This window comes from Oryx dammah, unplaced genomic scaffold (genome assembly GCF_014754425.2).
Source record: "Oryx dammah isolate SB20612 unplaced genomic scaffold, SCBI_Odam_1.1 HiC_scaffold_1, whole genome shotgun sequence".
NCBI classification, from domain to species: domain Eukaryota; kingdom Metazoa; phylum Chordata; class Mammalia; order Artiodactyla; family Bovidae; genus Oryx; species Oryx dammah.
This window is the reverse complement of record NW_024070185.1, coordinates 61,931,201-61,943,298: the sequence shown is the minus strand read 5'-3', so window position 1 is coordinate 61,943,298 and position 12,098 is coordinate 61,931,201. Positions and strand designations below refer to the sequence as shown.

The following is a 12,098-nucleotide window of genomic DNA, read 5'->3' as shown; positions in this document are numbered from 1 at the left end:
TAGATTTGAAACGAGGTTTATTTGGGTTTCTTTTCTGACTAAACATCCTTTTTATTATGGAAAAATTGGGAGCATACAGAGAAGTTATAAACGACCATCTGTGTATTCCCACTACTCAAGAAGTATTAACGTTTTCTTAACATCCCGTCATCTCGCTATGTGATAACTGTATATACATATTCTTTTTATTTAAAAATTAGCGTCATGTGTTGGATGAGTAGGTTGCTTATTATTTCGAGTATCTTTATGCATAAATATTCATCGACTTGTTCTCAATGGAAAGGGCGGTAACTTGGACCCTAAAACTGAAGCGGGTGCGTGCGAGACAGCACAAAACACAGATTCAGAAGCGGAATAAGGGCTCCAACCTCTAACCGCCACCTAGTGGTAGCCTCTGACATACCCCGCCCGCAGCCTCACTCCCCCAGCGCCCCCGCCCTGCGCGTGCTCAATCTTGGCACCATCCGCCAGCACAGCTACTACGCAGGCGCCAGGTAGGGAAACCGGAAGCGGAAGGTTTGAACGCGTTGGGTGGGATCCTGTGTGACCCGTAGCCATGCGCGACTTGAAAGAGTCCGGGCCTCGCGCCACAGCGACCCCGTGCGGGTGTGTGAAGCCGGCTCTGGAAACAGGTAACTTCTAAGAGGCTGGCGGTTCTGCGCGCCAGGAGCAGGGAACCGTTTTCACTGCAGAGGGGGGACGGGACTTGCGACACCTTAATGGACAAGGGTCGTTTTTCGTATTTATTGCGAAGTTACGGATCATGTGCTCAGGCGACCACGTGATGTGTCTGAGGTGAGCGGGATGATGTCATCTCTGCTCTTTGGTGGCTAAGGTTGGCAAGGTCTTGGCGGAACAGCCACGTGCACTAAGAACTACTGTGTACCGTGACCCCATGCACTCCCTTTATTGCTTAAAATTAGTTCGTTTCATGTATTGTGTTGTTTTCAATTAAAAGCGTCTTATATGCAACCCGTGTCCTTATCTTTTATTCTTTGCCTTGTATTTCACACTCCAATCAAACTGTTTTGTTCCCTTCTTATGCTAGAAAATTTGTCATTTAACTTTGTGCACCTTATTCTCTCTATTTGAAATACTCCATAGTCCTGACCAAGGTCACATACATAGTTATGGTAGCATAGAATTTGAATTATAGTAAGTCTTCTAAACGTGAATTTTTCCTTTCACCCATGTTCTTTCCAGTTTATTATCTAAAAGGATATAACAATGCATATGTAATGATGAGGATATTTATTTGTACTTATGAATGTCAGACACGACTGAGTGACTGAACTGAACTGAACTGATGAATGTTTTAAGAATCTTGTTTTATAGTTGCATAACATCTGGCGTGCTGTGGTCCATGGCGTTGCAAAGAGTCGGACATGACTGAGTGACTGAACTGAATTGAACATCTGGTAGAGGCTTCCCTGGTGGCTCAGTGGTAAAGAATACACCTGCCAAGGCAGGAGGCGCAGATTGGAATCTGGGTCAGGAAGATCCCCTGGAGTAGGAAATGGCAACCCACTCCAGTATTCTTGCCTGGAAAATTCCACGGACAGAGAAGCCTGGCCAACTATAGTCTGGGGCATCACAAAGTTGGACAGCTATAGTCTGGGGCATCACAAAGTTGGACACGACTGAGCATACACGCATGTAGGAAACATCTGGTAGATTTTAAAACTATGAAGTCATTGCGTTAAAGAAAACACATCTTCCTACATCTTTTCTTGACCTTTTTTTTGTTGTTATTTTTGCCTGCTTGGAAAAGAAAAATAATCATGGTGGGTTTTAATACATTGTGTTAACACTATTATGTAGGAAATTGTGACTTCTCTTTAAAAAATTTTTATATTATATTTTATTTTTAAATTTTTTCATTGAAATATAGTAGATATATAATGTATTAGTTTCAGGTGTACAGCAAACTGATTGAGTTATATGTATGTGTGTATTCTTTTTATACATTCTCTTTATAATAACCATTATAGGTTATTATAAGATATTCAGTATAGTTCTCCAGGCTGTACAGTAGGTCATTTTTGGCTGTTTTATGTAAAATAGTGTGTATATGTTAAGCCCAAACTCCTAATTTATCCTCCTCTTCCCCTTTTGGTAACTGTAAATTTGTTTTCTGTGTCTGTGAGTCTATTTGTTTTGTAAATAAGTTTGTTTTTATCATTTTTTTTTAGATTCCACCTATAAGCAATATCATGTATTTGGCTTTCTCACTTAGCATGAAGTCTGGTTTACTTAGCATGATGATCTCTAGGTCTATCTGTGCTGTGCTGTGCTGTGCTGAGTCACTCAGTCATGTCCAGCTCTTTGCCACCCCATGGACTGTAGCTGGCCAGGCTCTCTGGCCATGGGGATTCTCCAGACACCAATGCTGGAGTGGGTTACCATGGGCTCCTCTGGGGGATCTTCCCAACCCAGGGTTTGAACCCAGATGTCCCTCATTGTAGGTGGATTCTTTTCCTTCTGAGCCACCAGGGAAGCCCAAGAATACTGGAATGGGTAGCCTATCCCTTCTCCAGAGAATCTTCCCAATCCAGGAATCAAACCAGGGTCTCCTGCATTGCAGGGGGATTCTTTACCGGCTGAGCTACCAGGGAAGCCCTTGGTCTGTCTGTGTTACTGCAAATGGCATTATTTCATTCTCCTTGACCTTTTGATTAATGATTTCTTACCTAATTTTCTTCTGTAGGGAATCTTTTAACTGAGCCAATTGGTTACTTGGAATCCTGTTTCTCAGCCAAGAATGGTACTCCAAGGCAGCCATCCATTTGTAGCCATTCACGGGCTTGTTTGAGGATTAGAAAAAGCATCTTTAATAATCCTGAACATTCCTTGATGGGCTTAGAACAGTTTTCTCATGTTTGGTAAGTTGTTTTTTAGTTAGAAATGGTACTCTGGACCAGAACTTGTCTCTGAGTACTCCAGTTAGAAGTACCCTTGGAGACTGCCATCCAGACCACCCTTATCTATTGCCTGGGATTCTTGGACTATAGGCATGAATGTGAATGTTGGCATAACTTGGACACCCTCAGGGAAGTGTGCGATCCACTGAGGGGGCACACTCCATTTGCAATTGTTCTAATTGTGATGGATGACTTCTGTTGAGCTGAAATCTGTAGACCTCAGTTCTGCCCATGGGTCATTATTCTGTCTTCTAGACCAGGGGTCAGCAAGCTATGGCCCATGGAGCAAACCCATCTCATCTTCTGTTTTTGTAAGTAAGTTTATGGGAACACAGCCACGAGCATTCATTTATGTGTTGGCTGTGGCTGCTTTTGTGCTACAGTAGCAGAGTTGAATTTTTATAGCAGAGACTGGTTGACCTGCAAACCTTAAAATATTTTCCAGCTGCTCCTTTAAAGAAAAAGTTTGTGGACTTTGCTCTATACCTGTGAAGTATTAAGTCTACTCTTCCTAAAAGACAAAAGAAACCCTAGAAATCTTGATACTTTTAAGTAAAGTGTTAGCTATATTAAGTCCTGTGTTATACTAGTGTTACTTGCTGTCACTTAAATTTTGTCTCTGTTCATTCTTCCTCACCCCAACATTTTTTCCCCCACTGATCATATTTTAATACCATTAAAGGCATTCTTTCTGTTTTAGTTTGTGAGGATTACAGTTTTTTCTTCCTCCATATCATTATGATAGATTAATTTCTTTGTCTTCTTTTCTTACTCAGTAATTTGGTTTATTTTCAATAGGATTTTGTTTGTTTTTCACAAAAATGGTCATTTGAGCTGTAAGGCAAAAGTACAGCCTCCTAGGCTGAATGGTGCAAAGACTGGCGTTTTCTCTACAAGGAGCCCACATCGTCCCAATGCAATAGGACTGACCCTGGCCAAACTGGAAAGGGTAGAAGGTAATTTCTACTTTTACCTATTTTTCCTTAACCAAAAGAAGTCTTATAAAATCAACATACTACTCAGCACTGGCTGTTATTCACAGAAATACAAATGGTGTTAGCCCCTGAGACCCACCAGATATTAAAGAGAATGAAATAATGAAAGGAATGTGAGCATTGAAACACTTTGAAATAAGCTCTCATAGGATGCTCAGAGTTAGTTTATGTCATTGCACTTATCAGAAGTTATTATTTCAAAATAACTCTTAAGATTTCACAATCATTAAATTAGCAACCAAATTTTTTCTAACTTGAAATTCTGTAAATACAAAATGATCTAAAAATAATTGGACATGCTCAAAATTTAACACACAGCAACTGGTTGCATGTATGGTCAGCACACAGGGTGGTCGGTCATTTCTTCCTTGTAGCCCCGAGGAATGAACGAGCATCCTAGCTGCAGTGCTGCTGCCCACTGAGACATGAGGCAGAGGGCTGGGATGAAGACTGCATTGACTGAACATCTGTCAGATTGTGGGAGAACCTGTGTGGAATACTAGATTAGTTTTAACTGCATGCTTGTGTATAATGTTGCTACTGAGCTGTTCATTTTTGAAAGCTGCTGGTTCTCAAATCCCTCCAACCTGATCAGCACATTTGTGAAAGAGGGAGAAGATGGAGTGGCAGGTATAGGGAAATCAGGGGACATTCCAGGCTTCAGCTTGCTTGTTTGTAAAGTGGCCAAAGGAGAAGGAGTCACTGTGGGATATTTTTTTGAGGATCTTACGAAGGCTCTAAGGGTACATTACAGACTAAAAAGATGCAAGCCATTACTTCATTTGTTCTTTCTGAGAGCTTGAACTCCCTTGCTGGCTTATATTCAACAGGGCCTTGGTTAGGTTTTCCAGAAAAATTCTAGAGCCAATCCAACTTGAGTTTTCTCAATTTGTGATGGCTAACCAACTTGGGTAATAGTACTGGAACATTTTGTGATTGTGCAACACACATGTATTTTCTGAGCACTGAATATGTGTCAAGCATTATTCTAGGTGCTGGGGATATAGTGGCAAACAAATTTAGATAAAAATCCCTGCCCTCCAGAGGAGCTTAGCATTCTAATGGGGAAGATCAAATCAAAGAGGTGAAGACAAGCACAGCAGCCCTATAGACACTCTTATAAGTAAGCATTATAAGGATAACCAGTGTTTTTGCAGTGCTTTGCAGTTTATAAAACATGTTCATGTATGTTATCTCACAGTGGCTCGTGGACTTGATAGAGTAGCAGTCTGACTGTTGTGGATGAGGGCACTGAGGTCTTGGATGTTTGATAATTTACCCAACGGCATCCAGACAAGGGTTTGTCTGACTTCAAATCCCTTGAACTCTCACTTGTACCCCCATGTCTTTTGCAGACATCATTAGGCACAATCTATCACTTAGAAAGTCCAAAATCTTCTTTCCAAAGTTCCAGGTTCATTCACAATAAGCATGTTTTAGAAATCAGAGTCCTTTGTTAGTCATGTTTTTCTTAAATGAAGATAGGATCGAGTGTGATCACATGTGGTTTTTTGATTCTCATTGGACCAGTTTTCCAGGGGTCAAGTTAGTAGACTCTGCAGCAGTCTGTTAACTGGACAATAGCAGTGTAAGTGGGACAGCAGGAGACCTTCCCTTAGTATTCGGTAATGTGACTTATATTCTGCTTAATTATATGATGGAATATTATATTTCTCTTGCTGTGTAACAAATTACCACACCCTATCAGTTTAAACAGCACACATTTATTACATGTTTAAGACATTATGATGTTTCTAGGGGTTAGGGAGTTGGGACACAGCTTAGCTGGGTCCTTGCTTAGAGTCTCACCAAGTTTCAGTGAAGGTGTCATGTGGAATGAGTTCTTTTCTGGAGGTTTGACTGTGGAAGAATCCACTTCCAAGCCCACTCTGGTCGTAGGCAGAATTCACTTCCTTACAGTTGTGATCCTGAGGGTCCTGACCTCTCGCTGGTTTTTGGCTGGTGGCTGCCTCCAGCTCCTAGAGGCAGCCCACAGCACCTAAGGACCACCCACAGTGCCTTGTTATATGGACTTTCCCAGCGTGGCTGCTTGCTTCATCAAGCCCACAAGAAGAGTCAAGTGAATCTGCAGCAAATGCAGGAGTCTTAGATAACATAGTCACTGGAGTGATATCAAATCATACTCGAGAGGAGGGGATTATACACCACTAGGTGATGAGCGTCACAGGGCCACCTTAGATGCTGTTTGCCGCAGTAGAAACAATCGTCAGTCCCACAGAGGTAATACTGAGGACTCTGAGGTACCTGGGCTTCCCTGGTAGCTCAAACGGTAAAGTATCTGCCTGGAATGCGGGAGACCTGGGTTCAATCCCTGCATCAGGAAGATTCCCTGGAGAAGGAAATGGCAACCCACTCTAGTATTCTTGCCTGGAAAATTCCATGGGCAGAGGAACCTGGTGGGTTACAGTCCATGGGATCTCAAAGAGTTGGATATGACTGAGCAACTATCTTTCTGATGTACTTGGAACAAAGTTAGAAACCTCCAGTGATGCAAAGGTGAGCTGGCCCCACCTAGTGCTCAAAGGCCTACTCACTGTCTAGGGGGAGAGACTCTAAGCAGGCCATTGCCAGACCACATGACAGGGCTCCAGGGGAAGTCTGGGCACAGGTTCCTCTGCAGGACCCAGAGGAAAGAACACTTTTGCCTGAAAGAGCCAGAAAGGCTCTGTAAAGGAGGTATTACATGAGAGCCCTGAAGAGCAAGCAGCAGTCTGACAGGTTAAAAAGAGAATCAGTTTCTAGGTAGAAAGAGAAGTGTGTATTTGGCACCAGGTGTAAGAGAGCCTGGTGCGTGAGGGAATTGTGACTAAGCCTGGTGAAATTTAGGCAGATGGTGTTGAATCTCTAGTCATTTACACTGTTCTTCATTGTTAATATCTCTAAGATGTTTTTTATATTACAGGTGGAGCTGTCTACCTTTCTGGAATTGACATGATTCATGGCACACCTGTACTAGACATAAAGCCCTACATAGCTGATTATGACTCACCGCAAAATTTGATTGAGTCTTCAGGGGACTTCACCTTACAGAATAACCAACATAAACTGAAAGCCATGTCCCAGTCTGAAGGCAAGACTGATAGCTGTGACTGGCAACAGCTCTCAGGGTACAAGGAATCAGAGCCCTGCCACTGCACTAGGGAGAAACCCAAATGTCCTGAACATAGAACTTCAGGGGAAAACAACGCGGAGTCTGATGATGCAGCAAACACCCAGCAAAGCTCCCCTGAGCCGAGGGAGAGAGCAGCAGAGTTGGGTGAAGAATCCGGTCCCAGGGTGGCACAAGAGCAAAGTGGCCCACATAGCCAGGAGAAGAGCCCTTCAGAGGAGCAAGAAGATGGCAGGCTGAAGAGAGGGGAAGAAGCAGTGGTCCCAGAAGGACACGGCTCAGAGATGTCCCCCAAGGCTCCTTCCAGGGTGGCCGGTGCAGCCCACTGCAGCGTGGTCCCTGCCTGGGTGAGAGAGGCCCCGGTGGCCAACCTGGAAGTCCGGTTTACTCCTCACGCAGAGATGGACCTTGAGCACCTCAGCTCAGGTGAACCAGGTACTTTCCACTTCTTGTTTGTGAATAACAGATGAGCCTTTGCTAGGAGATTTGGCGAACTTGGCGTTTCTCCCATCCAAATACTAACCAGGCCCGACCCTGCTTAGCTTCCAAGATGACCTTAGGCATGTTCAGGGTGGTATGGCCATAGACCAAATTGGTATTTCTGAGGGCAGGTATATAAAGTATTGGTCATTATGACTTGTAAAGAAACGTAGGAGTATAAAATCAAACTTGGACAATGTCATCATCTGATGGCTTTCAGTCAGCAACTGTTCAGCACAGAGTCCCAGCCACTCAGTCACATGTTTACTGAGGACAGCTGCTGCCCAGGAATAGGGGCTCTTGTCAACTCGTAGCAGTAGTTCTTGGAGTTCTCAGATGGCATTCAGACACTAAGTTGTGCTTGTTCTATACTTAGGTAGATTTTCTTTCATCTGTTTCACTCGCTGAGTAGAGAAATGTCTCATCTTATTTTTACTGTCAGGTGGCCAATAGCTCAGCCTTTGGCACAGAGCCCAGTAGTAAGAAGGAAAGAGTGTCTTACCACCGGGATTGTCCCTGTAAAGTCCCAGCACTGCAGAAGAGCCACCACAGGTCTTTTACTTGGCACCTGTTTAATACGTAATGTTAACAAACATTGTTATCTGGTTTTTCAAGCCCACAAGCAGATTCCAAGCAGCTGTCCAGAATGAAGGAAGGGCCGTTAAGAAGTGGGTTCAATGGTTCTAGTAAGAAGTAGCCAGTTAGTTGTTGCCAAGGAGATGTCAGATTTTACCTGCCACTAGGTGGTTGTACTTCTCATTCTATCCTAAGGCTTTATGTTTAAACAGAACATTTAATTTTTAAATTGATCTCTTTCTTTTAAAAGTTTTATGAACATTATTTAATCACTGCATCTAGCTCATGGTGGGGGGGCTTCCCTAATGGCTCATGGGTAAAGAATCCACCTGTAATGCAGGAACACCTGTTCAATGCCTGGGTCAGGAAGATCCCTGAGAAGAAAGCAGCAACCCACTGCAGTATTCTTGCCTGGGAAATCCCTTGGACAGAGAAGCCTGGCTGGCCACAGTCCACGGGGTTGCCAAAGAGTGGGACATGACTTAGTGACTAAACAGCAGCACAGTTCACGGGAAGAGGAAGTCAGTTTTGGGTTTCTTTTTTGGAGGGGTCACACCCGACATGGCTTGTAGTGTCTTAGTTCCCTCACCAAGGATTAAGTCCACACCCTTAGCAGTGAAAACTCGGAGTCCTAACTAGTAGACCACCAGGGAATTCCCAAGGAAAGTAAAAAAAAAAAGGATTTTGTGGTAGAACAAAGCAGTGCTGCCTAAAAGGTACCATATATTTGCCCCTTGTCTGGTGGTTATCATGAAATGCTTCCTGCTTTGGAAAGTTTTGTGTTTTTCAAACTACAGTTCATTGAGGGGCTACATGATGTCTTACTGATTTAAAAAATGGTTAAAAAGAGAAATAGTGAACTGTAACTATAAAATGGGGGCTGATTGATTTATAGCAGCAGAATTTTGAGCCAGGACAGAAATAAGAAATGACTTCAGAAAGTTTAGAGTGTAGAAAGGATAAAAAGATGTTGGAATGGAGAGGAGGGATTGGCGCTGGAATAGAGTGCTGTGGGAACAGAAAGGAGAATGTATTCTGACGTGGGGAGCAGAAAATCTGGGGAGGCTTCCATCTCCTCGGGGAGGAAATCTGAGAAGGCTTCTTGGAGGAAAGGGTAAGTATTTGGGCTGAGCTTGGAAACATAAGTAGGTAGGGAAGTGAGGGAAGGGCACCTGTGCCAAATGAACAGCCAAGCGAAGACCTGGAGCTTCTACGGGAAACAGTTACTGAGAAGTGTGGTGTTTTGGGAACTCTTCTTTCTAGAGTGGCCTTAGAATCATTTTATGTACCATACAAGAGAGGAATCTTAGCACTGCATAATTAGTCCTCAGTTTTTGACCAGAGATTGTATTTCATGACTTTACTTATCAACTTTTTAATTGGACATAGTCCAGAGTGATATTTGGCTGTTTTCTAAAATCTGAATTTGTTTTCAGAAGGATAAAGACAGCACTTCCACCCACCAACTACCACTCCAGATGATATTTTGAACAGGGACAACATTCTGTAAAGCACCTGCCTTCTTGGAAGAGCCTGGTCTTCGTTTGGATGTATATTATGTGGCAGCTATTAAAAATTAGGTCACAGTTAATCTTTTATTTAAGTTTTGTATGTAATGTATTTTTAAAAATTATAACACACCTACAGTGTTACAAACATAGGAAATTTTTCTACTTCCTATGTTTACTGACATACAGACGTGGGGAATGGGGTAGCCTCTTCCCAGTGATGGTGCTGAACTTAGTCTGCCTGCTTCACTGTTCTCACAAGGCTCTCCCATTTCTCCTACACCCCTAACTGCTGTTACTTTTACTTGTGGGTGTGTGACACCCTCCCCTGCCTGAGGCACCCTCCCCTGCCCTTAGGCAGTGCTCTGGCTATGTGTGGCCTCCTGAGAATGCTGGGACTGTTGTACCTTTCAGTGACCATGCCTCCATTCTGAGAGGAAAATGACAAGGAATTGAGTTCAAGTCTACATTGAGCTTCCCTAGTGGCTCAGTTGGTAAAGAATCTGTCTGTAGTGCAGGAGACCCAGGTTCGATCTCTGGGTTGGGAAGATCGCCTGCAGAAGGAAATGGCAACCCACTCCAGTATTCTTGCCTGGAGAATTTCATGGACAGAGGAGCGGGGCAGGCTACAGTCCATGGGGTCACAAAGAGTTGGATAGGACTGTGCGACTGACTTACATTGAGCATAGGAAAGTGACATTTTGGGTGCACAAAAGTGAAAGCTCAGCTGTCCTGTTTAGGAGACTAAGGAAAATTATCACCATGATTTTTTTTGCTCAGCAGATTTTGAATTTGGGTTGTATGTGCATAAATTTTAATTATATAATGACAGTACCACTTGAAGGTGACATTCTTTATGATGATTAGATTTCCAAGTGATATTCAAGGCTCCAACCAGCCTCCACATTGAAACTCACTGTACTGAAATTTGACTTGCATGATTTTGATAATTAAGTCATGGGGTCCTTTTTTGGGGTGGGGGTGGGGGCTGTGTGCCTTGTGGGATCTTACTTCCCCAGCAGGAATTGAACCTGGGCCCATGGCAGTTAATGCGTGGAGTCCTCACCACTGGACCGGCAGAGAATTCCCAAGCTGTGTTCTTCTTGTTGCAGGTGTTGGTCAGGCTTCATTTAAATACTTTCAGTCAGCGGAGGAAGCAAGGCATGCCATCGAGGCTGTGCTGTCAGCTGATCCTCGGTCTGTATATCGACGGAAGCTCTGCCAAGATCGTCTTTTTTACTTTACAGTAGACACAGCACATGTCACATGCTGGTTTGGTGATGGTTTTGCAGAAGTCCTAAGGATCAAGCCAGCTTCTGAGCCTGTTCAGATGAGCAAGCCTGCAGAGTCCCCAGTGTCTTTGGGGTCGTGAGTATCCTCCATGGAGCCTGTAAGACAGCCTGATTGACTTGGGTGTGGCTGTTGGGTTATCAGTACAAGCTAATGATGTGCCTTCTTTGCAAAAGGAAGCAACATGACACTTTGTGATCTCTCACATTTGGGGGATTTGGGTTGTTCACAATATTTATTTGAAAAACATGTATTTTAATAAACTAAGAGATATAGAATTTGGAGAAAGCACCATATCATGATTGCTTTTGATCAGTTAATACTGAAGAATCCAAAGGTGATGCTATGTCAGGGTTTTCTGAAAGAAGTCAGTTGTCCTTGGTACTTGGTAAAACTGGGCCAGAAGTTAGAGGATGTGTTCAACCATTCATGTTGGGTTTTTTTTTGTCTGAAAAAGCCCGATCTCTCTATTTTGTTCTAAATCAAACTGAGTTATGATATCTTGAGAAACTAACAAATCAAAATAAAGTTGTTAGAAAGATCTTTAGAGACTTTGCTCCCCACACTCACGTATGTGTATATATTTAATCCTGATTCCAAAATGGTGACTTTAGGATTTCTTTGGATGCCTTTGTATCAGAAAAGAAAATCATTCTCAGAAGTCCAAGAAAAATAACTTAATTTCTGGTTTATTTCTTATTTATTCTATGACCATTCACTGAGAACTACCATGAGTGGGGTTTCAGTGGTAGAATGAGATTAAACTGAATGCAGTGCTTGTTGCCAGTCATAGTTGTGGAGGAAGAAGACACAACCACATTGTTGTATTGCAGTCAGATAAATAGAGTAATTAAGTCTGTACACGATTCCTGTGTGAGCACCACACGGGAAGCAGCTTGAAGAACGTATTGCCCCTAGGTGATTTTAGTGATGTGATCCCAGATAGCTGAAGGTTTATGATCAGCATAACCAAATTAGACACCTGTCAGCATGACACAGGCTTTCCTAATCATAACCATGAATCTCAATAGCTGATTGATCATGGTTTTGAAAGGAGCCCTGCTGCCTGTAGATACTTGCAGAGTTGTTTGTGGCTCATGACAGTGCATTCCGGAAACAAACTGGGTTGTCTTTGAGGTTACCTAGAACCTCGTGGGGAAGTAGTATTAATTTGATTTGTAAAAGCTTTTTATTTCAA

The 12,098-nt window shown here is 43.0% G+C and overlaps 1 protein-coding gene across 3 annotated transcripts; it reads left to right on the top strand.

Annotated features, from left to right (window-relative positions):
• Positions 1-477: 477 nt before the first annotated feature.
• On the top strand, positions 478-11,449 carry TRMO (tRNA methyltransferase O). 3 transcript variants are annotated; one of them, XM_040238689.1, is made up of 5 exons: positions 478-632; positions 2,708-2,882; positions 3,720-3,877; positions 6,840-7,481; positions 10,723-11,449. In XM_040238689.1, exons 1-5 carry the CDS (start codon positions 557-559, stop codon positions 10,980-10,982), a joined length of 1,311 nt encoding a protein of 436 aa, XP_040094623.1. In that variant the 5' UTR covers positions 478-556; the 3' UTR covers positions 10,983-11,449. The 3 variants fall into 3 exon arrangements, with proteins under 3 accessions (XP_040094623.1, XP_040094641.1, XP_040094630.1); XM_040238696.1 differs by having other exon boundaries at positions 609-795; XM_040238707.1 differs by lacking the exons at positions 2,708-2,882; positions 3,720-3,877 and having other exon boundaries at positions 511-632.
• The last annotated feature ends 649 nt before the right edge of the window (positions 11,450-12,098 follow it).